The 27,151-nt window shown below is 47.1% G+C and overlaps 1 protein-coding gene and 1 long non-coding RNA gene across 4 annotated transcripts in view; one reads left to right on the top strand and one right to left on the bottom strand.

Annotated features, from left to right (window-relative positions):
• The window catches only part of Rps14 (ribosomal protein S14), a 31,619-nt gene extending 7,819 nt beyond the window's left edge, over positions 1-23,800 (top strand). The window contains exons 1-5 of one of the 3 annotated variants that reach the window (XM_050157838.1): positions 18,949-19,095; positions 21,081-21,231; positions 21,423-21,584; positions 23,014-23,090; positions 23,683-23,800. In XM_050157838.1, the coding sequence (XP_050013795.1) occupies positions 21,083-21,231; positions 21,423-21,584; positions 23,014-23,090; positions 23,683-23,750 (456 nt within the window). In that variant the 5' untranslated portion in view covers positions 18,949-19,095; positions 21,081-21,082 and the 3' untranslated portion in view covers positions 23,751-23,800. The other 2 variants (XM_050157839.1, XM_050157840.1) reach the window with 2 other exon arrangements.
• LOC126511020 (uncharacterized) lies at positions 18,019-18,863 on the bottom strand. The gene is made up of 2 exons (XR_007594581.1): positions 18,741-18,863; positions 18,019-18,194 (listed from the first exon to the last, which is right to left on the bottom strand). It is a non-coding gene; the product is annotated as an uncharacterized lncRNA (long non-coding RNA).
• Positions 23,801-27,151: the final 3,351 nt, after the last annotated feature.

Below are 27,151 nucleotides of genomic sequence, written 5' to 3'. Positions count from 1 at the left end.
GACAGCATTGGTGGTTTCCTTCTTAGCCTCACTGTGGGGAAAAAGACTTTAAAAACAAACATGGCAGGGCGATGGTGGCGCACGCCTTTAATCCCAGCACTCAGGAGGCAGAGGCAGGTGGATCTCTGTGAGTTCCAGGCCAGCCTGGTCTACAAGAGCTAGTTCCAGGACAGGCTCCAAAGCTACAGAGAAACCCTATCTCGAAAAACCAAAAAAAAAACAAAAACAAAAAACAAAAACAAAAAAAACAAACAAAAAAAAAACAAAGTGGGGAAAAAGACTTTAAAAACAAACATGGCAGGGCGATGGTGGCGCACGCCTTTAATCCCAGCACTCGGGAGGCAGAGGCAGGTGGATCTCTGTGAGTTCGAGACCAGCCTGGTCTANGCATTGACTGATCTTCCAGAGGTCCTGAGTTCAATTCCCAGCAACCACATAATGGTTCACAACTATCTGATCTGTAATGGGATCTGATGTCCTCTTCTGGCATATATACATCCATGCAGACAGAAAACTCACACCTAAAAAAATACATACATACATATATACATAGATAAATAAATAATTTTGAAAAAGAATAAATATAATGCAGGGAGACCACATATAAACTTTTTAAATGATTTTTTATGTCACATGATTTGGTGTTTTGTCTGCATGTATGTCTGTGTAAGGGTGTTGAATTCCTGGAGGTTATAGGCACTTGTGAGTTGCCATGTGGGTGCTGGGAATTGAACCCAAGTCCTCTGGAAGACCAGCCAGTGCTCTTAACTGCTGAGCCATCTCTCCAGCCCTCACATAAATTTCTCTGGTAACCAGTTTGTTAGTTTTTGAGACAAGGTCTCTAGATTTGGGCTGTCCTTGAACTCAGAGAGATCTGTCTGTCTATACCTCCAGTGTCTTAGGATTAAAGACGTGCACCACCACCACCCAGTAACCACATTTTTAAGCATAAAGAGAAATGGGCAAAACTGATGTTGTAAACATGTTGTATTTTACCCAATAGACCAAAATAACATCATCTTGAAATATAGTTAATATAAAGAAATTATAAACTGACTGTGATGGTACAGCCCTGTGATCCTGTATGCCAGAGGTGGGAATCTCAGGAGCATCCTAAGTCCAAAGTCATCATTGGCTAATAGTTTAAGGCCTACATAGATACTTCTTCTTTTTGTTGTTGATGTTTGTTTGTTTTCGAGACAGGGTTTCTCTGTGTAGCCCTGGCTGTCCTGAAACTCTCTGTAGACTAGTTGGCCTCAGACTCAGAAACTTGCCTGCCTCTGCTTCCCTAGTGTTGAGATTAAAGGCATGTGTCACTACCACCACCAGACAAGATACGTTTTCAAAAACAGAGAGCAGGAAGAGAGGGAAGAAGGGAGGAAGGGAGGGAGGGAGGGAGGGAGGGAGGGAGGGAGGGAGGGAGGGAGAGAACCAAAGAGCTGTTTCAAAGTCTTTCCTTTATATAAAGTCTTCAGAACCCTATGTGTTCTACCCTTTCTAACACATGAGCTAGTCACATTCCAGACGCTCTGAAGCCACATGTGCCCAGTGGCTACAATGCTGGAGAGCATGATATCAAAACCGAAAATTCTGTGACTCACTTCTCTAACATTCCAAGATGCTGGGCCTCTGAGATTCTAGACTCTTGCAGCCTGCTCAGGGCTCGCTAATGTTATGGCTGTGGTTCTATTGGACTAAAACATTTCCTGAGCCCCAGGACTGCTTGTGAGAAAGGCTTTCCTCCACACATTTCTCCTGTGGAAATAAATCCCCGTTCCCTACAGAGCCAATAGGGAAGGTGGGAGCAAAGAGCCTCCCCTCAGCTGCCTGTACCATCTGGCCCAGCCTGTGGGAGAGGGGGGAAGCGTGCCTCTCCACGTGGGGGACCTTGTTCCTCTGCCAATCCTGGAGTTCTTCATCTCTATCCTTGTGCATCAGTCTGCAAGGGAGACCTGGCCTTGAGTCTTTGTGGAAGCAGGCCTTCCCCAGCTCCCTCCTTTGGTTTCAGGAGTCAGGACAGCATCTGGGCTCTGTTAAGCCCAGATGGAGTTCCCCAACAGTGAGATAGACTTCCATTTGCCCAAGGCTGGAGTCTGGGGAGGACAGAAGTCAGGGGTCCATGCCTTGGTGCTTGGAGAGTCAGAAGTCTCTGAGGGTCACAGGATCTGTGTCTTTTACTGTGCAGATGGGGAAACATACTCAAGAGCTGAAGGCACAAGGTGAGTGTTGCACTGTGCCCAAAGGAACATCTGCTTAGCAGCAAGTCTCTTCTGCTCCCCAGCTCTGGTCCCAATCACCACCTTCCTGTGGGGGAGGACAGGACAAGGAGCAAGATGGGCAAGGTTGAATATCAAGGACACTAGAGGAGACCACACACATTGCTGCCTGGTAGTGCCTTGGTGGCTTTGGGGTGTTTCTTAGTCTGAGCTGCCAGAACAAATCTCATGGATGGACGAGCTTGTAAACTACAGAAATCTGTCTCCCAATTTTAGAGGCTGGGAAGCCTAAGAGCAAGGCTCTGGCGGATTCTGTGTCTCAGCAAGCTACTTCCAGCTCATAGATGACTCTCTGTCATGCCCTTGAATAGCGGAAGAAACAGATGAGTTCTTGGGCCTATTTTATAAGGGTATTAACTCCCATCGTGAGGATTCAGCCTTCAAGACCTACCCATCTCCCACAGGTATTTAGGAGTCACCCAGACATTCAATCACAGTAGGATGCTCAGGCCAGGTCCAGAAATGTCCGGATGAGAACTGGTTCCACAGGAGGAGGGGAAGTTCAAGGCCGACCTGAACCACATCAAAGTCAAATTGAATAAGTTAGGAAAGTTCTGCCTCAAAAATAAAGTTGTTGGGTTTGGTTTTTTTTTTTTTTTTCCCTTAAGATTGTTTTAAGTCAGGCAATGGTGAGCACTCCTTTAATCCCAGTAGTTGGCAGGCAGAGGCAGATGGATCTTTGAGTTTGAAGCCAGCCTGGTCTATTGAGTAAGTTCCAGGCTAGTCAGGGCTACACAGAGAAACCCTGTCACAAAAAAACAAAACTAAAAAACAACAACAAAAGGATTCTTTTACTTTTCTGTGTATGATTGTTTTGTTTTATGTGTATGTCTGTGTGTGACTTGTGTGCCTGGTGCCCATGGAAGCCTTGAATCAGAGTTACAGATGGTTGTGAGCAGCGGTGTGGGTGCTGGGAATCAAACCTGCTTCCCCTGGAAGAGTAACCAGTGCTCTTAACCACTGAGCCATCTCTCCAACCCCTCCAAGTTTATAAGGGGTTGAGAATGTAGCTCGGTTTGGCAGAGTGTTGGCCAAGTATGTATGATGACCTGGGCTCCATTTTCAACATAGCAAACATTGGGCGTGGTGGCAAGTAACTGTAAACAGGGCTCTAGAGAAGTAGAGCTGAGGGGGAAGGTCACGAATTCAAGGTCATGTGTGTCTACACACCCAGTTTAAGGCCAGCCTGGGTTACAAGGGACTGTTAAAAAGGAGGAGGAGGAAAGAAAGTCCTTACCTAATGTTTTGAGGCCCTACACCAAAAAAAGAAGGGATGAGGCGTGACAATTTAGTACCTAAAGGTACATAAACTGCAAGCCCAAAGTCTTGAGTTCTATTCCCAACACCCACATAATAAGAGAGAGCTGACTCCAAGAGTTATCTGTCCTTGGACCTACATGCACATGTATGTGCATACACATACACTAAATAAATACATGTTTGTTTGTTTGTTTGTTTTTGGTTTTTCGAGACAGGGTTTCTCTGTGGCTTTGGAGCCTGTCCTGGAACTAGCTCTGTAGACCAGGCTGGTCTCGAACTCACAGAGATCCACCTGCCTCTGCCTCCCGAGTGCTGGGATTAAAGGCGTGCGCCACCATCGCCCTGCCATGTTTGTTTTTAAAGTCTTTTTCCCCACTTTGTTTTTTTTTTGTTTGTTTTTTTTGTTTTTGTTTTTTGTTTTTGTTTTTTTTTTTTTTTTTTTTTTTTTTTTTTTTTTTTTTTTTTTTTTTTTTTTTTTTTTTTTTTTTTGTTTTTTTTTTTTGTTTTTGTTTTTTTTTTTTTTTTTGAGACAGGGTTTCTCTGTGTAACAGCTTGGCTGTCCTGGAACTAGCTCTGTAGACCAATCTGGCCTCAAACTCACAGAGATCTGCCTGCCTCTGTCTTCTGAGTGCTGACAAAAAAAGGCCACCACTGCCCTGTTTTTAAAGTCTTAACTCATTCCTGTTGAGTTCAGAGCCCAGTTTCCACATGGCTTGGGCACCAGCCTGGAGGAGGCACAAAACTAGAGCTGACTAGTAAAAATAGGAGTGGCCAGCTTCTTCATCTGCTCCCTTATCCAGCTCTGTGGCCCAAGTCCTTTCCAGGCTACTGTCCCATTATATCCATCGATGAGCCCAAGAGGAAAGGCAGGCAGGCCAACTTGTCATCTACAGATAACCTCTCAACCTAAGGACCTGCTCTAGAGTTTTTGTTACTGCCCCATTCCAGCAGGCAGGGAATCTGAGCCCCACAAAGGGTTTGTCTCAGCACACAAAACCAGAGGGAGACAGTCTAGACACCTAGAAGACCTAGGCTTGGCACCCATCACAAGCGATTGCCACTCTACCCCCAGGTACCCTGTGCTCTGCTGCTAAAGAGACAAACGCTCTGAGTGGCCCATAGCTGCATTCTCCATGGGTTACTTCCAGGCTGGGCCTCTCCATGCAAGGAAAACCCCAGGATGGTTCTTTGTGGTCAGGAGAATCCGGGAGGAAATGACAAAGATCCTGTGGAGGGTAACAGAAAACAGCTCAGCCTGGGGCTTCAGAGGACCTGCTTCTGACCAAGTGGAGGCAAGACAGAGCTGGGGTCCAGCAGGAAGGAATTCTCTAAGTCTAGATTTGGAGCACAAACCTGCAGGAAGGGAGCCTATTATCAAGGACTCAGACTTGTGTGGTACATGCTCACCTGGCTCCTCCCCTAACTGCAGTGTTTGTGTCCTGGTAGCAAGATTCAGAGCACTCAGAACTAGACCTACAGATAGCAGGTAAATGTGAGTGACTTATTCATGATTATATACACAGTTAGGGGCAGATGCTATGACTGGCCTATGGCTCCAGAAACTGGAAGCTAACAAAAGCTATTGTTTTTTTTTTTTTTTTTTGTTTTTCGAGACAGGGTTTCTCTGTGGCTTTGGAGCCTGTCCTGGAACTAGCTCTTGTAGACCAGGCTGGTCTCGAACTCACAGAGATCCACCTGCCTCTGCCTCCCGAGTGCTGGGATTAAAGGCGTGCGCCACCATCGCCTGGCTTTTTTGTTTTTGTTTTGAGATGAGGTCTTATATAGCCCAAGCTGGCTTTAAACTCAGTTTGCAATGAAGAACGACCCTGCGCTTCTGATGCCCTTCCAGGAACCTTTCAGGGACCATCTGCCACGCTATGCTACCATATACTGCCTATGTGCATGTTAAATAAACAAATGTATACATGGATGCATGGGTGCTGCAAGACAGGACTGTAGGATGGGGGTGAGGAAGAAAAGGTCTTGACCTGTTACGTAAGATGTGACAGACTCCATCCCAACTTGCTAGACAGCATCAGTTTTGCAAGAACATGATACAAAGCCACCTTCCCACAGCACTCATTCTGCATCAGGCTTTGCTGAGCCCCAGGAACACCCAGTTCTTCCTACAGTACTGTGAGAAGGCATGACTATCATCCCCATGCTTCAGACGGGAAAACAGAGGCAGAGAGTAACCTTGAGGTCTTGGACAAGCCTGACCCCAAATGTTTCCCACATTGGGCTGACTCTGAAGAGCCTGTGAGCTCTGCCCAACCAAGTTCATGGTTGGCACTCCTCAGAATTCAAGAGTTTTCCAGGCTGCTGCAGATCCACCTCTGGGGAGCAGATGTGGGAGACTAAGTGGGTCCTTTGTCAGACTAATTCTCTGCAGCTTTCCACCGCTTCCTGCCCCCAAAGCAAAGCAGGAAGAAAGCCATGGGATTTTTGGCTTCAGCTCCTTTGTCCCCTCTCTTTCATCCTCCCACTGCCCCAGCTTTGGGACCTTCCCCTGTCTTGCCCAGCTATGAACTTGGAGCTTGAGGCCCACTCCCAGGCACAGTTTTCAGAGTGAGGGAGTGAGTTTTAGATACTGACAGGAAATGGAAGACACTTTTCTTGGAGGTTGGATCATATGTGAAACTCATATATGTTAACCATCTGTAGACTTTTCATTGTGAGGTTGTTGGATCATCCAGCCACCCAGATTAGACATGGGTTAGATTGTGATAACCCTGACTTAATAGAAGAGGAAAGCAAGGCTCTTGCTTTAGTTCTTGATTAAAGAACTTGTTCATAATTATGCAGATGGTTAACAGTAAATGTTAATTTCGCCCAGGTCTCCAGAAACTGGAGGCTAACAATAACTGGGATTTTGTTGTTGTTGTTTCTTTGTTTTGTTTGAGGCTTTTGTTTTATTTGTGTTGTTTTATTTTGACCCTGAACTCCTGATCCTCCTGCTGCCTCCTTCCAAGTGCTGGGATTACGGACCTGTGCCACCACATGCGGGTGTGGGCTTTTTTTTTGGGGGGGGGGGTGTCCTCTAGCCCAGGGCTATTGCATGCTAGGGAAGCTCTCTGTCAACTGAGCCACATTCTGGCAGAATCTTGTTACTCTCAAATCTTTGCCAGGCTCTCTCACTGCAAGCCCTTTCTCTTCATTACTTCCCCATTTCACAGATGAGAAACCAAGGCTTAGAGAAGCGATTCACCTATATATAGTGTCTACCTAAGCATCTAATCATCCACTCAGTGTCAAAGTCGGATTTAAACTCCAGATTGTTTAAGCTCCAAAGTCTCAGACCTCTTAGGCAAGATATGACCACCACCATCATGGTGAGGGATTACCCTGTTTCTCAGACAAGAACTAGGGCAAACCTGACCCCTAACTAGTTACCCACTGCACTTCAGGCCGGGTCCACATGGTCCTGGGAGCCCACAGCAGGCCCTGAGAAATGTAACAAGCGGTGCAGACTGTGGGAGCCACTGAGCAGGGGTACTGTCTGCAGGTGAAGGGTCTTGATGGAGCAGCATCCTCTGGTCCACGTGGCCTCTGACGGCCTCCACAGATCAGCTTCCCATGTATATTCCTAGATTCATACGCCCACTGTTCACTCACTCATTCATCCAACACCAATCAGCTGGCCCACACACGTCTATGCATGGACACCCACTTCTTTTGCCAGCTTTTTTTACTATGGCCAACTACATAATCTGCAGAGCCCAGTTCAAGCCAGGAACTATGATCAGGTCTATAATCCCAAGCATGACAAGGCAGGAGGATCACCTTAAGTTCAAGGCTAACCTGGCCTACCTTGAGAGACCCCGACTCAAAATCATCGGTCCTGAAAAATAAATTAAAAAGGCCTTTTCTTAGTTAAAAAAAAATTAAGATATTTAAAACCAACACAACTGCCTATAACTCCATCTCCAGGGTGATCCAATTGTGTGTAACTTCCACAAATGTGATCTTTAAAAAAAAACCTTAAAAACATAAAAAGAAAGAATCTATTTTATTTGTGTGTGTGTGTGTGTGTGTGTGTGTGTGTTTAGATATGTTCCGGTACCTAATGAACTGGAAGAGGGCATTACATCCTTGGAGCCGAAGTCCAGGTGATCGTGAAATGCCTGGTGTGGTTCTTGGGAACCAGACTTTGGTCCTCTGCTAGAACAGCATTGTTCTTCCACACCAGTAGTTCCCAATCTATGGGTCACAACCCCTTTGTGCTTGAATGACCCTTTTACAGAGGTCACCTGAAACCATCAGAAAACACAGATATTTACATTATGATTCATAACAGCGGCTAAATTACAGTTATGACGTAGCAACGAAAATGACCTCATGGGTGGGGTCGACACAACACGAAGAAATAACTGCGTTAAGGGTCGCAGTGTTGGGGAGGTTGAGAGCCACTGTTTTACACCTCCTGCTGAGCCCTTGCCAACCTCAGGACTATTGCAAGGGCTCTTCTTCCTGCCTGGAATATTCTTCCCAATTTTCCCCCATAACTGATCTTTCTTATCATTCAAGGCTCTGTCTAAATGTCACCGACATGGCTCCCTAATTTAAAGTAGCCGCCCACATAGCTCTCCTCAGAATTTCTATTTAGAGCCTAGAGTTTGGCTCAGTATTAGAGCATTTACCTTACATTCCCTTCAGACCTTGAGTTCAAGTCCCAGCACTGGAAACACACACACACACAACCTAAATCAAACCAAACTACAAAAGCCCACTCTTTGTTCCTTTCACAGAGTGCATCATGACCTATGACATCATTTGTGTCTGCCAGTTACTGTCTCTTGACCCTCCTCCCCATTGCAATGTAGACTTGTGACAACAGAGCCTCTGTCTGTCCTGCTCAGACTGAGTCCCCAGGTGTCCGTCCTAGGACTTGGCATACTACGTGGTTAATGACTTTGTTGCTGAGTCTATTGGCACACACCTGTAATCCTGACACTGAGGAGGCAGAGGCAGGAGGATTGGGCAAGTTCAAGGCACAGTGAGTTGCAGCCAGGCTCACACAGCAAGACTCTGTCTCTCATTCACTCTGTATAACAGCGAGAGAAAGAATGCAGCTACTCAGAAACATGCTCCCTTCCGCCCCACGCCTCCTTCCACCTCTTTGTTCTCTCTACCACCCAGACTAGCATGGCGATGCTCTCCATATGTCCTAGCACACCTCAATACTGATGAGATGGAGAGCCGGGGCCCCATGCCTTGAAATAGAAACCGAACAGAGTGACAAGTGTCGAGAAAAACAAAAGAGGAGGGAGGGAGGGAGGAAAGAAGGGAGGGAGGGAGGGGCAACAGGAAGGAGAGAAAAGGCAAAGAGAGAAGGAATTGAACTTGGTGATAATCCCGCTTCTACGCTTTATTAGTGAAACTAATAATTATTATTAATGCCTGGCCTCTGCTTGGCCCTTTCATCTGGCCTGGTGGGGAGGTTTTGAAGATGAAAGACACTGTGTGGGGACTTTCAGATGCAGGTTCCAACACCTCACAACCACTAATTAAACTTGGCAGCCCCCTTCATTATCCCCTGGTCCCTAGGGATGCTGTACCACCTGACTTGATGCCTTTCCAGGTGGGAGTCAGCAGGTGGCACCCGCTGGGCCTGGCCCTCCTTGGAGAGAGGATGAGAAGCTTCTGAGGGGTGGGGGAGTCTCATAGCCTAGATAGTCACACGAGAGATGCTGTTGAGAACACGAAGCAGAAGGCTGAAATGCAGGAGCCTTGCCTCCAGCTGAAATTACAGCCCCATCCCGGAGGCTGCCCTGTCTCCATCTCTCCCCAGAAACTGTGAGCAGCTGGGCCCTGCCATATGGCAATGGGGGAAGGGTACCACCGAGAAAGGAGGATCTAACTAGACAAAGAGATGGAGTTAAGTATGGCCAACCCCTCCACATTGTTCAAGAGTCATGGGGTTACTGGCATCCTTCGGGTGACTTCCTTCTACTTCCAGTCCAGGAACCCTCTTCTCTCCAGCAGCCTTGACCAACATCAGCCAGCTCCTCCTACTTACGGTAATGGCCTTCACTGTCTCCTACCCCTTGGCTATCTAGATTATACGGTGTTTGAAGAGGTCTCCTACACATTCACACACACACACACACACACACACACACACACACACACAAGTGTAAAGTGGAGGCTGCCGATAGGATTTTGACTTTTCGATACCCTCCACCGGCTTGGCCCTTGTCTTTCTACTAGAGTGTCACATAGATGACTCCAGGCATGGGCCATCCTAGCTTAGTGCACACCTTCACCCGAGAAGTACCTCCCCCAGGCCTCCTTGCCTTGGCACATGGTCTCAGCTTCACCCATCCCTTAAGCCTGAATCATTCTCAGTCCTGGGCCCAGCTAATCTTAAAAGGTTAGAGTCTGCTTCCAAAATGAATCTCAAATATGGATATTGCCCTGGGGGTGTAGCTTGATGATAGAACACTTGCTTGTGAGGCTCTGGGTTTGCTCCAAGCACTGCATCGCCTCTAACTCCCCCAAAAATCTGTGTGATGTTTCTCTCTCTTCATAGCTGTCATCATGGTCTGAACCACTGTGATCTCTCATCACACAACCGTCTTCTCTTCTTGTTCCCATTCCTGTCCCCTTCAACTGACACTGATTCTCCAAACAAAACCAGGGCTTACTTTATTTTCTTTCTTTCTTCCTTCCTTTCTTTCTTCCTTCCTTCCTTTCTTTCTTTCTTTCTTTCTTTCTTTCTTTCTTTCTTTCTTTCTTTCTTTCTGTTTTTGAGACAGGGCTTCATGTAGCCCATGCTACTCTCAAATTTACAATGGATGTGAGTAGCTAAGGATGTCCCTAAGGATGACCTTGAGCTTTAGCCCCTCCTTCCCAATGCTGAGAGGCAGCTCTACACCAACGTGGCTGGATTCTGTGCCACTTCAGACTGATCTCAGGGTTTGTATATTCTAGATAGGCACTCTACCGACTGAACTACACATCCAGGCTCCAGAGCAGACTTATAAAGACACCAATTGGGGCTGGAGAGATGCTCAGTGGTTAAGAGCACTTGTTTCTCACGCAGAGGACCTGGGTTTGGTTCCCAGAATTCTCACTACCATCCGTCACACATTCCTGCTCCCCTGATTTACTCTTGCTTCTTGTAGGCTTTAGACAAGGCTTTCCTGGCCGTCTTTAGACAGTCCTGTCCCACTTCTAGCAGAGTGGCCTTCTCCTGTAAGTCATCTTTCTTCCCGGCACTTACCACAATCTGTACGGACATGATAATGGCTAGTCTTCTTACACAATGCCCTGTTACCACTCACATTAGATAGCTCTTTCCATGGGGAGAGAGACTTCGGACTTCCTTATCCACTGCTTTGTTACTCATCCCACATAGAGGGTTCCCTGAATGCACGGATTAAATACGTGGCCTAGGTAGGCTATATACTCTAGTACAGACAACCCAGTGGGTGTGGTTCTTCCCGTTGAGAGAGCACAGAAGGGTGGGTCCTTGCAAGTTAGCCTGTGACTTGGCAGAGTACACAGAAGCATGGGTGCAGAATTTCTCTACTCGCTCAGGTCTGAAGCAGGCAAACAGCATTGGGTACTGCCCTGATGTTCTCCTGCTTCAGCTTCACTATAGCCCTGGTCGCGCCGAAGCGATGTCGTGAGACATCCTGGCTGAAGTGTATACCATTCTCTGATGGATAAACAAACGCCAGAGCTCATACCAGCACTGGGTCCTTCAGGCAGCATCATGGAGCTAGGCGCCATCTAGCGGGTGCATGGGCAAGGACAGGCATTTCCTACCTCAGTTTCCAAACCGGCACAAGCTACTGCCCTCAGTTCCCACGCTCAGAACTCAAGAGTTGCAGCTAAGTGCCCTGTAAGAAGCACTGCTCCTGTGTCTTCCAGGCCCAGCCTCCAGTCTTTGGTCTCACATCTTCAGACACTGAAAGATCTGATTTTGGTGCCCACGTTGCAGTTATTTGTATTTTGGTTTGCTTTGTTTTATTATTTATTTATTTATTGGTTTTTTGAGACTGGGTTTCTCTGTAGCTTTAGAGCCTGTCCTGGAACTCGCTCTTGTAGACAAGGCTGGCCTTGAACTCACAGAGATCCACCTGCCTCTACCTCCCAAGTGCTGAGATTAAGGCTTGTGCCACCACCCGGCTTGCTTTGTTTTTAATGGTGGATTTTTTTTAATATTTATTTATTATGTATACAATATTCTGTCTGTATGCCCGCAGGCCAGAAGAGGGCACCAGACCCCATTACAGATGGTTGTGAGCCACCATGTGGTTGCTGGGAATTGAACTCAGGACCTTTGGAAGAGGAGGCAATGCTCTTAACCACTGAGCCATCTCTCCAGCCCCAATGGTGGATATTTTTAATCATCAACTTGACACGACCTAAAGTCACCTGGATGAAGGGCCTCTGAGAGTGTCTGTGGAGGAATATCTTAATTATACTAAATAATATAGGAAGACTCATCTACTATGGGCAGCACAACTCCTTGGACTTGGGGATTCCGGGTTGTGTAGGCACTAAGAAGGGGCTGAACATGAGCACGTGCAGATTTATCGTTCTCTGCTTCCTGCTGTAGATGGGATCAACTACTTCAAGCTCCTGCTTCCCTGGTGGTCCCGCCACAAGGGACTATGCCCTGAAATGTGGGAAGAAACTAAACCGTCCCTCCCTTAAGGTGCTTTTGCCAGAGCAATAATTACAGCAACAAGGAAATAAACTAGGACAGAAATCGGTACTGGGAGTTTGGGGAAGGAACGAGAAGCAGTTTGGAACGTTGGACTACCAGAGCAATTAATGAGCCACCCTTTAAGCCCAGCACTCGGGAGGCAGAGGCAGGCGGATCTCTGTAAGTTCGTCGAGGCCAGCCTGGTCTACAAGAGCTTCAGGACAAGTTCCAAAGCTAGAGAAACCCTGTCTTGAAAAACAAAAAACAAAAAACAAAAAACAAAAAAAACAAAAGATAATGAACTACCGGGTGGTAGTGGCACATTTTTTAAATCCCAGCTGGTAGGCAGATCTCTGAGTTCAAGGCCAGCCTGGTCTATAGCTTGAGCTCCAGGACAGCCAGGGCTATGCAGAGAAACCCTGTCTCAAAAAACAAAATTAGTAAATATAATGAACTAATTTGTTCAACAAGAGAAGGGTGTAGGCAAGTTCAAAGTTTCAGCCAGGGAAAATGTAGGCAACAAAACAGCTGTAACTGGTAAGTAAGAAATTAGTCCGGCATGGCAGTGCACGCCTTTAATCCCAGGACTCGAGAGGCAGAGACAGGTGGATCTCTGTGAGCTAGAGACTGTCCTGATCTACATAGCAAGTTCCAGTACAGCCCAGGGAGGGATACATAGTGATACAGAGAGGAGAGAGAAGGAGATTAGCACCGTTAAAGAGAAACTAGAGCTGGTAGGAAAGCTCAGGGGGGTAAAGCCAAAGCCAGATGATCTTAATTCACTTCCTGGAACCCACACGGTGAAAAGAGAGAACTAACCCAGCACCCACAAGCTGTCCCCTGGTCACCACATACACAGAACAGTGTATGCGTACACACATACATGCGCACAAGTACACACACTTATATCAATGTAATTTGTTTTGTTTTTTTGAGACAAGATTTTTCTGTAGCCCTGGAGCATGTCCTGGAACTAGTTCTAGTAGATCTGCCTGCCTCTGCCTCTTGAGTGCTGAGATTAAAGGGGTGCGCTGCCACCACCACCCAGTCCACAATGTAATTTTTTTAGATAGGGTCTCTCTGAGTAGCATTGGCTGTCCTTGAGCCTGTTATCAAGACCAGGCTGGCCTCAAACTTACAGAGATCCTTCTGCCTCTTCCTCCCAAGAGCAGGGATTAAAGGTGTGTGCCACCATGCCCAGCCTCTATGCAATTTTTTTTTTTTTTTAAAGAGAACCCTGGTGTTCTGTACTGGGACAAGAAAGCGTTTCCTTGGGGTCAGCACACATAAGATGATGCAGCTGTGGTCCAAGGGAACAACATCTGTTGTCCAGGTTTTGAAGACATGAAAACTGCAAGATTTGGGGGTGGGTGTGGAAACTCTGGTGAGAGGCCCTGAGAAGTTATTGTGCAAAGCCGTCAAGGTGAAGCCTAGAGCTGCAGTGGCAACCCCAGAATATTGGAGATGCCAGGACCACCGATTGGCACGTGCACTGAGGAGCGCTGCATGTGACGGCCCTAACCTAGCAGGGAACCCATGGGTAAAGGCCATGGAGGGGCGGGGCGAGGCAATGGAAGCCTTTTTGGAGACCAGATGATTATATTAGAGCCTCAGATCCAGAAGGCAGAGCTTCAGGACTTGGCATCTGTCTTACAGGCTCTGGGTTTGCTCTCATGTGATTGCTCCTTCCTACATCCTAGTTCTTCCGCTGTGGAGCAGGAATCTGTATTCTGTGCCATCGCAAGCTCGAAGGCTGTAGCTTGTGTTTTATTTTATAGGAACTCAAAAGACTTTGGACTTTTAAAGTGTAGATACTTTCCATGACTGTGGTATTGAACTTTAAAAGTTTGCCCAGTGTACTTAGTGTTACAAGGTGACCATGAGCGTATTGGGGACAAGAGGCTATAGTTTAAAGTGATATGTGTGTGTCAGGTTTATAAGGGGTGGAGTTAAGGTGGTTAGTTTTAATCATCAGTTTGATGCCACCTAGAATAGCCTGAGAAGGGCCTCTGAGAGTGTCTGTTAAGAATTTCTTCCTTTTAGCTGGGCAGTGGTGGTGCACACCTTTAATCTCAGCACTGGGGAGGCAGAGGCAGGCAGATCTCTGTGAATTTGAGGCCAGCCTGGTCTACAAAAGCTAGTTCCAGGACAAGCTCCAAAGCTACAGAGAAACCCCGTCCCGAAAAACCAAAATAAACAAACAAACAAAAAGAATGAAAGAATGAAAAAGAAATCTGGTCACATAGGCCTTTAATTTCAGCAGAGAGACCTCTGACAGTTCAAGGCCTGCCTGGTCTACTTAATGAGTTTCAGGCCAGCTAGAAGTACTTAGTGAGATCCTATCTTTAAAAGGAAATCAGCCAGGCAGCGGTAGCACAGGCCTTTAATCCCAGCACTCAGGAGGCAGAGACAGGCAGATTTGAACTCTGTGAGTTCAAGGCCATCCTGGTCTACAGAGTGAGCTCCAGGACAGCCAGGATAGACACCAAAGCTATAGAGAAACCTTGTCTTGAAAAAAAAAAAAAAAAGACAGGGTTTTCTCTGTAGCCTGTCCTGGAACTAGCTCTTACAGACCAGGCTGGTCTTGAACTCACAGAGATCCACCTGCCTCTGCCGCCCAAGTGCTCAGATTAAAGGCATGCACCACCATTGCCCAGCATGAAAGATTTCTTAATCACACTAATTGGGAAGATCCTCTCGGGCTGGAGAGATAGCTCAGCCTTTAAAGGCTAGGCTCACAACCAAAATAAGATCTTCTCACTGGGTGGCACTGTTCTCTGTGCTTGGGGACCTTGGGCTGGAGAAGTGCAGAGGGCAGCTGAGCAGTAAATGCTACTGGTTGTGATGAGGGTTCGACAGCCCCCACTGAACACACTCACTAGTCTCATGGTACCTTTACCTTCCCACATACTCCGTCTGGCGGGTCGCTGGAGGCCCCTCTGCAGTCTAACCTCCCCCCTCGGCAATGGCACAGATGTTAGTCGCTGTGATTTTTTTCTCCAGAGGCAACCAGGGAACAGAAGGTGAGGGTGAAGGAATAGTGATAGTGACTGAGCATGTCCCCGAAGCGGGAAAGCTGGAGGAACATCCAGGGCACCCAGGACAGCATGGAGATGGTGGAGCAATGGATTAAGTGTTCAGATGGAACACTTTAACCAAGGGACGGTTAAAGTCCACACACTGCCTGTTGGTTTGGATGAGGGCTTAAGGGCTGAGGACGGAGATGGTGTGTGTGTGGGGGGGGGGGGGGAGACAACTTATAAGTAGTGGTAACAACATGTAAGCAAGTAGCCTCAGTAGGGAAGATGGTAAGACAGTCAGGTAAGAAAGGTTAAGGGCCAGGTGGTGGCGGCGCACGCCTTTAATCCCAGCACTCAGGAGGCAGAGGCAGGTGGATTTCAGCGAGTTCAAGTCCAGCCTGGTCTACAAAGCGAGTTCCAGGATAGCCAGGACTATTACACAGAGAAACCCTGTCTCCAAAACCAAAACAAAACAAAAACACAAAACAACAACAACAACAAAATAGGATAAGGGGGCTGGAGAGATGGCTCAGAGGTTAAGAGCACTGACTGTTCTTCCAGAGGTCCTAAATTCAATTCCCAGCAACCACATGGTGGCTCACAGCCATTTATAATGAGATCTGGTGCCCTCTTCTGGCCTGCAGGCAGACATGCAGACAGAACATTGCATACATAATAAATAAATAAATCTTAAAAAAAAAAAAAAAAAGAGGTTAAGGAGCAAGGGTAGTGGTGCATGCATGTAATCCCAGTGGTCAGGAAGCTGAGGCATCTGGACGGAGAGGAGGAGGTCAGCTTGGGTGACGGCGTAGTTGCCTTTGGCCCTGCTCCCTCCATGGAGAATTCCGTCCCTGAGGTTTACAGCCTTGTTTCACACAGTTTGGACTCAAAGCAGGGAACTCACTTCACAGCTTCATCTCTGCTAATAACTCCCTCTATTGAGCAACACACTACCCGAGATCAAGAGCCGTAATCTTTAAAGAACATAAACAGTTCACAGAAGAGATGCAGACAGACACAGCAACCCTTAAAGAGAGGTCTTGGCTACACAAGGTGGCACGTACCTGTAATTACAACTTGGAGCCAGATGAAGGATGGGGAGTTCAGGGCCAGCTTCCCCTACGTAAGACCTGGTCTCAAACAAACACACATAGGCCAAACAAATGACTGACTCTGGAGAAGCCCCACCCATCCTTGCTGTGTTCCATTTTCCTGAGCCCTTGTTTTCTATTAACTTCATTTACGTCGATGTTCACCACGAGAGATGCTCAGTGGTGAAGTGCACTTACTGCGGTTGCTCTTGCTCCAGCTCTAGCAAAGGAGGCGGATCCGTTCTCGACGCTCAGATGTTGACTCACAGCCATTCATAACTCCAGTTCCACGGGCTCTGCCGCCCTCGCCTGACTTTCACAGGCACACCACTAAGCTTTTAGTCCTTCTTATACTATAATACATAGGCACACACATTTTTAAATTCTTCTTTAGATTTTACTTATTTTTATTTTGTCTACAAGTGTACTTGTGCACCAATGCATGCAGTACCTGTGGAGGCCTAAAGAGGGCGTCAGATCTCCTGGGAATGCTGTTATAGATAGTTGTGAGCTGCCATGTGGGTGCTGGGAATCAAACCTACATCCTCTGGAAGAGAAGTCGGTACCTTTAACCACTGAGCCCTCTCTCCACCCCCCTTTTATATTTTTTTTATTTTATTGATATTTATTGAGTTCTACATTTTTCTCTGCTTCCCTCCCTGCCTCTACCCTTCCCCCTTCAACCCTTCCCCAAAGTCCCCATGCTCCCAGTTTACTCAGAAGATCTTGTCTTTTTCTACTTTCTACTTCCCATGTAGATTATATCTACGTAAGTCTCTCTTAGTGTCTGCATTGTTGTCTAAGTTCTATTTTTTTTTTTAAGGCAGGATCTCATTCTATATCTCTATCTGGCCTGGAATTCAGGAACTTGCTGTGCAAACCAGGTTGATTTTAAATTCACAAACCTGCCTTAGTCTCCAAATGTTGGGATAAAAGGTGTGCATTACCACTCCCAGCTTCTCTACCTAATTTTTGTTTCGTGTGAACTGTCTACAATAAACATGGCTTTTTAAAAGTACCCTGCTGGGTGTGGTAACATACACTTGTAACGCCAGAATTTGAAATTACTGGCAGGAAGGATCAGGAGTTCAAGGGCAGTCTGAGCTAGGTACCAAGTTCCACACCAGTCTAGACTAGTTGAGGTCCTGTCTCAAAAACAAACAAAAGAGAGGCCGGGCGGTGGTGGCGCACACCTTTAATCCCAGCAAGGCGGATCTCTTGAGTTTGAGGCCAGACAGCTCTACAAGAGCTAGCTCCAAAGCCATAGAGAAACCCTGTCTCGAAAAACAAAAAACCAAAAACAAGAAAGGAGAAAAAGGCCTCGCATGACCGTGTGTATCCACAATCTCAGCACTCAAAAGGCAGAGGCAAGAGTCAGGAGTTCAAGGTAATCCTCAGGTATTTGCCAGTTCAAGGTTAGCCTGGGCTACAAGTGATCTTGTCCTTTCCCCCATAGTTCTTTCCCATATGTAAGTCCCTAAGTAATACTGGGAAAGACAACGTGCTAAATATAAGTTAACAGTAGTGGGTAAGCCTATTTCAAGGTCGGCCCTGAATTCACAGAGATCTGCCTGCCTCTGCCTCTCAAATGCTAGAATTAAAGACATCATACCTGGCTTCTTCTTCTCTTTTTCCTTTCTTGTTCCCTTATATTAGTCTATTATAGGTTTTCTGCAGCTGTTTTTATAAATCGGGAAGAAAAAAAAATAAGGTTTTTGTGTGTTTTTTTTTTTTTTTTTTTTTAAAGAAAAATTTCCTCCAGGCATAGTGACACACACACCTTTAATCCTAGTGGTCTGGGGGCAGAGGCAGGTGGGAACTTGTGAGCTCCAGGTCAGCCCGATCTACATAGAAAGTTCCAGGCCAATCACGGTGACACGGTGAGACCCTGTTTGAAAAGAATAAAAATTTTCCTAATTGGAGCTGAAGTCTTTCAGAGTGGTATCAATTCTAGTACACAAAGAACTATATGCAATATATACATTTTATTATATAGTTATATGTATATGTGTCTGCGTATATTTGTTCTATTGCTTGCCGCGCTCTGTAATGCGCATGCCAGTATATGTGTGTGCATTGTGCCCATGCTTTTCAGGTTCTACAGGGTACACTTCTCTGTCTTTCTCCTCGTTTCTCTACAACCCTCCCATTTCGTCAAGGTCCTGCAATATGGTTAACATAGGGATATATGAAAATGACTACATGAGGCTTTGATGTCATAACCCCAGATCAGTCACACACAGGTCGTCTCAGTTCATAGACCTATCTGTACAATGAAAATCAAAACTAATCTCGTTCATGTCGACAGAACTAGTTGAATATAAGATGCTTAGTGCAGCGTAGCATGTAAGTGTTGAGCGTCTTATTCTCGTACTGTGCAAAATGGGCAAAAGTTGCATTACAAGGTTGTTGTTGCTGTTATTTCCCTCCGTACCACGAGATGCGCTGTCGCTTCCAGGCCTCCTGGCCTGAGGTCCTGATGGCGGAAGCTCGTCTAGCTGCGGCCACCGCGCTCAGGATCATAGCCCATTTCGCCTCCCGAGCGCGTCCGCCCCTTGCGGTCTCATAGGTCGATCTTGTCCCAGCGACACGCAGCACCCGGCGTCCTTAATAAGCCACCTTCCTCGCCGGCAGCTTTAGTTTCCCTGACAACAGTGATAGAGGCTTCTTCCGGGAGCCGGCATCCCTCCGTGACCTCAGCGGTACACTTCCGGGACGCGGAAGTGACCCGTCTGCCCTCCCCTTCCGTCTCTCTCTTTCCGGTGGAGGAGTCTGGAGACGACGTTCAGGTAGGAGCCCCGGCCGCCGAGAATCGTGCGACATCCACTGGTCAGGGACATCTGCGGGGTCGGGGCTGGGGTCTGTGCGCGGTATCCGAGGCAGGTGCGTGGTAGAGGCGGCCGGCCATGCGCTCGGCCTCCCGCCGGCCTCACCGGGGCCCAGGGCTGCGCCGTGTCCCGGAGGCGGCCTTCTGGCCTGAGACCGGGAGGTCGGGAGTGGGTGCGGGTCCTGCCGTGGGCCTCGCCGTCCAGCCACAGCCGTCGCGCAGGGCGCTCGGGGAGCGCGTCCCCAGCCGCGGGTGGGCCGGCACCGGCACCCCTTTAGATTGTTACGTGCGGTCGCAGGCCTGCGCCTAACCTCGTTTTTCATGTGAAAAACGCGAGTAGGCTTCGTACTTTGTAAATCGAAGAGTAAAAGGGAGTGTCAGAACCGGGTCCCTGTGCGGAGTGCTTCCAATCCGTGGTGGTTCCCTCCCCCGAGTCGGACACACTGCCTGTTGGGGTGCTCCCTCGGAGAGTCGGACTGATGGCCATGTGTTTACATTTCTCGGCATAATCGTTCTCTCATCTTCACTGAGGACAAAGCTATATCGAGTAGACGTCATGCCCCAACGATGTGTACCCCACCGAATCGTGTTGGTTAGCCTAATGTGCGGGGAAGAGCAGGTGACTGTACATCCCTAACCCTGCCCAGGCCCCAAATAATGTATAAGGAAGACGTTAGAGAGGTCCCAGGTTTGGTTGAAACCTACCTAAGGTCTGGGGTGGTTTTTGTGGAGTAGGGGCATCCTATTTGCTTGGATACAGCCTAATTTTTGTGAATGCTACTCAGCACTAGTTTCTTTCGAAGATGTTGGTAGTTTGTTCTGGAACTTAGCCTCGGGTTGGTCAAAGGCCTGCCTGTGACTTTTGGCAAAAACAAAACAAAATCTTTTTTGTGTCTTTCCCCAGGTCTTACGTTAAATTACATCATAGGCTAGGGCAGTGCATGATGACCCTTTCACAGGTCTTGCACAAGAGATACATTTACAGTTCCTAACAATACAAGATCAGAGTCACAAAGTAACAACAAAGTGATTAAAGGGTCACAGCTTTGGGCTGAGAACCACAAGGCTAGAGTTACTTGATCCCCTGAGCACTGGATTTTACACATGGAGATCTTTCCCATTAGACTTCCTGGAAGGCATACCCTGACTGTCCTGGAACTTGTTCTGTTGACTAGGCTGACCTGCATAGCAGCAGCTGGAGAAATCCTCCTGCCTCTGACTCCCGAGTGCTGGGCTTAAAGTTATACACCAGCACACTTTGGTATTGCTGTCTCTTTTACTGCTTGCTACTAGTAAAAGTTGGAAGGTTGGTTCTAAAGGGTGAGAGGCTGTCGTGGGGTGAACTGCTCATGGGTGGGGCCATCTGGTGGGATACTAAGTGTAGAAGACTTTGAAGGCTGTGTTGGCATGGATGAACTGAAAGGGATCTTCCTGCCATTTACCAGTGATCTTGGCCTTGACTTTTTTGTCTTTTAGGCTTCTTTGGACTCTAAACTGTGGTCTCGGGTCGCAGGAGACTTAGATTAAGTATTGTGTGTGGGCAGAGAATCCCCTAACCTGGTTGTGGTCTTTGCTGTTCACTGCCTTGTAGTTTACTTCATTTGTATCACACTGGACAAACTTCCAGGCTCAAGGAAGGGGGAGTTATGAGTGGAACTTGGGCCAGGACCTGAGCTCTGTTTATTTTGGATAGCTGCTTATGAAAGAGATGCATGTGGTAGTTGCTGGAACAGTGGGCTCATCCAAAAAATGCTTTGAGCTTTAGTTGAGAAATTGTCTCTTCTCTTGGCACTTCCCTTTAAGTTACAGCTCAGTAACTTCCCCGAGTACAAAGAGGTAGGATATTAGGGAGCCAGAGGAGCAAAACCTGGGTTTTCCTTTAGTACGTAGAGAAAGAATGTTCTGAACCCTTTCGTCTGTTAACATTGAGGTTCTCCTTCCACTTAGAGATGGCACCTCGCAAGGGGAAGGAAAAGAAGGAAGAACAAGTCATCAGCCTTGGGCCTCAAGTGGCTGAAGGAGAGAATGTATTTGGTGTCTGCCACATTTTTGCGTCCTTCAATGACACCTTTGTCCATGTTACCGATCTTTCTGGCAAGTGAGTACTTTGGTGAAGCCTCAAAAGGACTGAGGTGGGAGGAATTGTATTAATAAGGAGTTTGCCTATAAAGGGTCTTTGGACACCTGTAAATACAAGCAGCTCCTGTTTTGTTCAGAACCGGGATATATGTTCAAAGTAACGAGCCTGTCATACCTCAGCTGTTAACAGTAAGTGTTCTGTGTTTCTAGGGAAACCATCTGCCGGGTGACTGGTGGAATGAAGGTCAAGGCTGACAGAGACGAGTCCTCTCCCTATGCAGCCATGTTGGCTGCCCAGGATGTGGCCCAGAGGTGCAAGGAGCTGGGCATCACTGCCCTGCATATCAAACTCCGCGCCACAGGAGGAAACAGGTGTGGAAGACGGGCTGGGAAATCCACTGGTGGTGGGGGGTGGGTTTGAAATTTGATATGTTATGTCCAAGAGCAAACTGTTTGGGCATGTATGTTCCTAGTTAGGCATGGTAGCAGATACCTGTAAGCCCAGCACTCAGGAACCCATGTGAGAGGATCTAGAGTTTGGGGTTAGCTTCGGTTACACAATGAGCCTCTGCCTTAAAAAAAAGATAATTTGTTCCTTTGTTTGTCCTTACTGTAGAGTGCTTTTGTAGTATATATGAGCCCAGCCCTTTGTTCCCCAGCACCGTGTAGACTGGGTATGATAGTACACACTTGTCTTACAGTGGAGGGGGGGTTAAGGGTTTCAGGTTGGTTATTGGTTGCATAATGAGTTTGAGGCCACCTTGAGCGAAACACTGCTGCTTAAGTGATGAACTGGGGTACATAGTCCAGATAGAGACAACTGCAAGAGGAGCTTCTTCAGGTGAGAAAGAAGTTGGGCATTAAAGGAATGAATGATTAGCGTGAAGCAAGGGATGGAGCCTCGTGTCTTTTTTGTTTGTTTTTCGAGACCGTGTGGTTTTTCAAGACAGGGTTATTCTGTATAGCTTTGGAGCCTGACCTGGAACTAGCTCGTGTAGACCATGCTGGTCTCAAACTCCTTCCTCTGCCTCCTGAGTGTTGGGATTAAAGGTGTGTGCCACCACCACCTAGCAGGGTTTTTATATCTTGCGGAGCAGAGCAGAAGATGCAGGAGCCAGAAAGTAGTGGGGAGGACAGAGCAGGACAGGCGACTATGTTGCATGAGGGCATTTTCTACCACACCCCCCTTTTTTCCCTTAAGGATTTGTAGGCATTTTGGTACATATCTTTAATCCCAGAATATCTCTGGCCTGCCACCCACGAAGACACAAAAAAAGGTGGAAAATGTCTGGTGGTGGTGGAGCACACCTTTAATCCCAGCACTCAGGAGGCAGGGTGGGTCTCTGAGTTTGGAGGCCAGCCTGGTCTACAGAACAAGTTCCAGGATAGCTAGGACTGTTACACAGAAGCCCTGTCTTGAAAAAACCAAAAAGAAAAAGTGGAAGAAATTACACAAGCGTGTTGTCTGTGTGTATGTGTGCCCTGTGGAGGCCGGAAGAGAGCCGTGAATCTCTTGGAACTAGCATTGTAGGTGTCGTAAGCTACCTTGTAGGTAGCGGCGACAGAACCAAGAACCAAGCTCTCTGCCATCTCCAGCCCTCATTTAGCAATTTTGAAAATTGGGGGGGGGTCATATAACATGAAAATAGTGACCACAAAGTCTAAAATTTTATGTGACCCTCTCAGAGTATACATATCTTTAACTATAGGCTCTTCCCCACCCCCATTCAGAAATAAATCAAAACCATATGAGTTTTAGGAACATTGCCACTTATTTGGCCAACAATCCTTCATTTTCTAGGACCAAGACCCCTGGACCTGGAGCCCAGTCAGCCCTCAGAGCTCTTGCTCGCTCAGGCATGAAGATTGGGCGGATTGGTAAGTGCCCCGTCTAGCTAAGGTTTGGGTTTGTTCTGAAGCATTGACCCCTTCCAAACCATGTGATGTGCATACATGGTTCGGGCTTGTCTGGTGGTGGTTACTTTTGTTAGAGGAACCTGTAGAGACATTGTAAGAATTGATCTCTAAATGCCGCTCTGTTACATCATGTTTTCCCCATCTGTGGTGGGAAAGCCTAAACCCTTCTGAATCTGATTTCAGCAGCCTTTGTCCCTAATTACTAAATATTAGAGCATGCTCCTTGGGCCAGTCCAAATAAAAGAGCTAGCTGCACACACCTGGTCTCAAGAGCAGACAGCCACAGTTGCTCAGTGTAGGTAGGGGCACTTTCTGTTTGTTAGTCAGTAGGCTCTGAGTTAGGAACCTGAAGGTGTCCTCAGATGTTTATGTGCCTTCTTATAGCCCATGTCCCTTTCTAATGTGAGTTGGGATGAGGAAATGGGCAGGTGAGGGGCCTTGTTTGCTGACCACTGGGGATACATTTGGGCAAGAATGAATTCTGCTAGTTAGTCTCATTGGCTGGGGAGGCCTGTGTCTTCAGGAAATGACATTTTTTTCTTCCTTCTCACAGAGGATGTCACCCCCATTCCCTCTGACAGCACCCGAAGGAAGGGGGGTCGTCGTGGTCGCCGTCTGTGAACAGGACTTCTCAAATTATTTTCTGTTAATAAATTGCTTTGTATAAGCTATTTTGGTCCTTTTGTTTTTTAATTTGTTTTGAGGCAGGGTCTCCATAGCCCTGGCTTCCTGGTACTCACTATGTAGATGAATATGGACCCAAACTCAAGAGCTCCACCTGTCTCTGCCTCCCAAATGCTCTAATTAAAGGTGTAGACTACCAGTCCTGGTATTTGTTGTTACTCTCAATTTGAAACCTGCCTCAAAAACCAAGGCAGTGCATTTGGGGAGATGTGAAGACAGTGTGCAGAGCACAAGCAGGCCTTTGCAGCTTCTCGTGTCTGTTGGGCAGGTCTGGGTTTGCAGACTGGTTTTCTGAGCACGGGAACCCGAGGAGGTGCTGAGGCTACAGCTTTGGCATTTGCCAGCCAGCACTGTTTGAAAGTGGGACTGCTGATAGCCCAGGCATGGGCAACTGGCCTCAGCCGGCAGGGCGAGAGACTCACAAATTGAACGCATAACCTACATAGGGAGTTCCAGGCCAGCCAAGGAGGGCTTCATAGCAAGACTGAAGCCGCCACAGAAGTGAAGCTGTTTAGATTGTCTAAACATGGACAGGTTTCGCTGTAGCTCAGGCTGGCCTCAAACTTGTGTCAATTCTCTCGCCTTGGCTTCCTTTAGTTCTGGATTGCAAGTGTGAAATAACAGTTTGGGTCTTTGTGTTTGTTTGATTTTCAAGACAGGACTCACTATCCTGGAGCTAGACCAGGCTGACCTCCAACTCACAAAGATCTGCCTGCCTCTGCCTCCTAGTGCTGGGGTTAAAGGCCCATTTTAATCTAACACCACCTGGCTTCCATTTTGGGTCTTAAAGGGCCAGAGCAGCGGGCAACTGTTGATCCAAGTGTAGCCTGAGCAGAAGAGGAGCCTTCCAGGCCTGAGCCATATATAGACCTGTGTGGGTGTGTTTCTCCCCTACCCCCCTCACACCGGCTGTGCAAGATGGGTAACTTGCACTTCTGTTGCTTGCCTTGCTTTCCTTAGCACTTCTTGGAGGTTGTTCCACATTGGTACATAAAGTACCTAAGAACCAGTCACCCCACAAATATACACCAAATCCTATTTTCATCAGCAACAAAAAAGATAACGGGTTTTGCTTTCCGGAAGTTTGCATCTAGTTCCAAGGATGGTGTTCAGATGGTACTGAGTGTTCTGGAAGGATTTTTTTATTCCTTTGAGACAAGGTCTCTGCCTGGCTGGACTGGTATTCAGCAGAGATTCCCAACTGCCTCTGCCTTCTAAATTCTGGGATTATTAAAGGCATGTACCACCATTCATGGCCACACCCTGAATCTTAGAGATGATTAGTGTTAAGACTTTTAGGTGCTGCTATTCCTGGAACAGCTGAGAAAGTCAGTATGGCGAGTGATTGATTGAAGGAGCTGCCTTTGGCAGCACACTTGTAGTCCTAGCAAAGTTAGGGTTACTATGCAATTGGGGCTATCCTGGGTTACAATTTAAAACCTGCCTTAAAAAAAGGTATGGGAGCATGTTTTAACCCCAACACTCGGAGACAGGCAGAGCTATATATGTTCAGGCACACATAGTGAGACCTTATTTCAAATAAAAGCCCTTAGAACATTGGCAAAAATGTTTTGTTTACTTGTTCTTAGTTTTAAATTCTTGCGTATATGTGTCTATGAACATCTGCTGTGTGTTGGGATGGGGGAGGTTGCTAGAATCATGGAGCTAGAGCTATAGGTGGTTATGAGCTAGCTGACCTGGATGCTGGGGACTGAATTCTGGTCCTCTGGAAGACAATAAGCACTTAACTGCTGAGTTCTCTCAAGCCCATTGCCTGAGTTGTACTGTTTTGTTTTGATTTGGGGGGACAGGACTCCCTATGTAGCCCAAGCTAGCCTTGATTCTCCTGCTTGGCCCCCTGAGTGCTAGATGGATAAACTCCTACCTAAATAGAGGCTGAAGAGATGACCCAACAGTTAAGAGCACCGACTGCTCTTCCAGAGGTCCCAGATTCAAATCCAACATCCCTATGGTGGCTCACAACTGTAATTTCCAGTTCAAGGGAATCTAATGCTTCTGGCCTCAAAGGGCACTGCACACATGGTGCGCAAACAAATTCAGGCAAAACAACTGAGTTTTTACCTACACATAGCTTCTAAAAATAAAGATTGAGGTGCATGATGTGAGATTCCCAAAGAAACAATAAAGAATTATCTTTAAAAAATAGGTAAGCTCAAGAAAAACAATCAAATGGGGTAGAGAAGTGGTTCAGGTTAATGGGCTGTTCCTGCAGAGGCCATAGGGCGTTGGGGACTCAGCTGCCTTTCTGCCTCTAACTCCAGCGCTTTCCTGCACATGTGCATGCAGACACACAAAATAAAGGCTTTGAAGTGTGTGTGTGTGGGGGGGGAATGTTGGGGTGTTGGGCACTTGCTCTTGCAAAGGGCCCAGGTTCCATTCCCAGCACCCACATGGCAGCTCCCCATGTCTGTAGTTCCAGTTCCAGGGACTCTTGACAGCAGCTTCTGGTCTCCATGGACGGTGTACTCATGTGGTACACATACCTAGATAAGCAGCACACACATGGAAGTAAAAATAAGTGAACTAAAAGCTTAAAAAAGTGTGTGTTGGCAAGATGGCTCAGCAAGTAAAGGCGCTTGCGTCCAAGCCTGAAGACTTGAATTCAGTCCCTGGGACTCACAAGGTGGAAAGGGTTATCCTCCGACCTCCAGAAAAGTACTGTGTTACACATACACCCCCACAATACATAAATAATGAACTAGCACAGTTAAAAATAACTAATGTGTGGCTAAACCCAGGTCATAAATCCATGCTGAACTTAGTTTTCAAAAGTGGGGGTGGGTGGCCACAAATCTTCCTTAATTAAAGAATTATAAGTCATTTAAGATCAGCTTATTGGGTCGCCCTCCCTCCCCCTAATAGTAGGTTGTGCTGGGTGACTCATTTCCCAGTGAATAGAATATGGCAGAGGGAAAATAAAAGTAACCAAGAAAGAGCTGGGTGATGGTGGCGCACGCCTTTAATCCCAGCACTTGGGAGGCAGAGGCAGGCGGATCTCTGAGTTTGAGGCCAGCCTGGTCTACAAGAACTAGTTTCAGGACAGCTAGGGCTGTTACACAGAGGAAGCCTGTCTCAAAAAAAAATCAAAAAGAAAAAAAGTAGCCAAGAAAGCCAATAGTACGTGTGAAATTCATGTCATACCTGTGTCATACATGGGCACCTCACCACAGAATTCCTCCAGAAGACTCATAGCCTCAACCTAGACAAGAGAAACCTGTAGTGGAATTAGATCTACAAATACTCCTTACACTGTCATATTCATGCACGTCAAAGACAGACCGGAGGAGACTGAGGATATGCACCAGTGCCATTCCTTC

The sequence above is a fragment of the Alexandromys fortis genome, unplaced genomic scaffold (genome assembly GCF_014885135.2).
Source record: "Alexandromys fortis isolate MF-2015 unplaced genomic scaffold, M_Fortis_MF-2015_v1.1 scaffold_94, whole genome shotgun sequence".
Classification (NCBI taxonomy): domain Eukaryota; kingdom Metazoa; phylum Chordata; class Mammalia; order Rodentia; family Cricetidae; genus Alexandromys; species Alexandromys fortis.
This window is presented reverse-complemented; position numbering and strand designations above follow the sequence as displayed.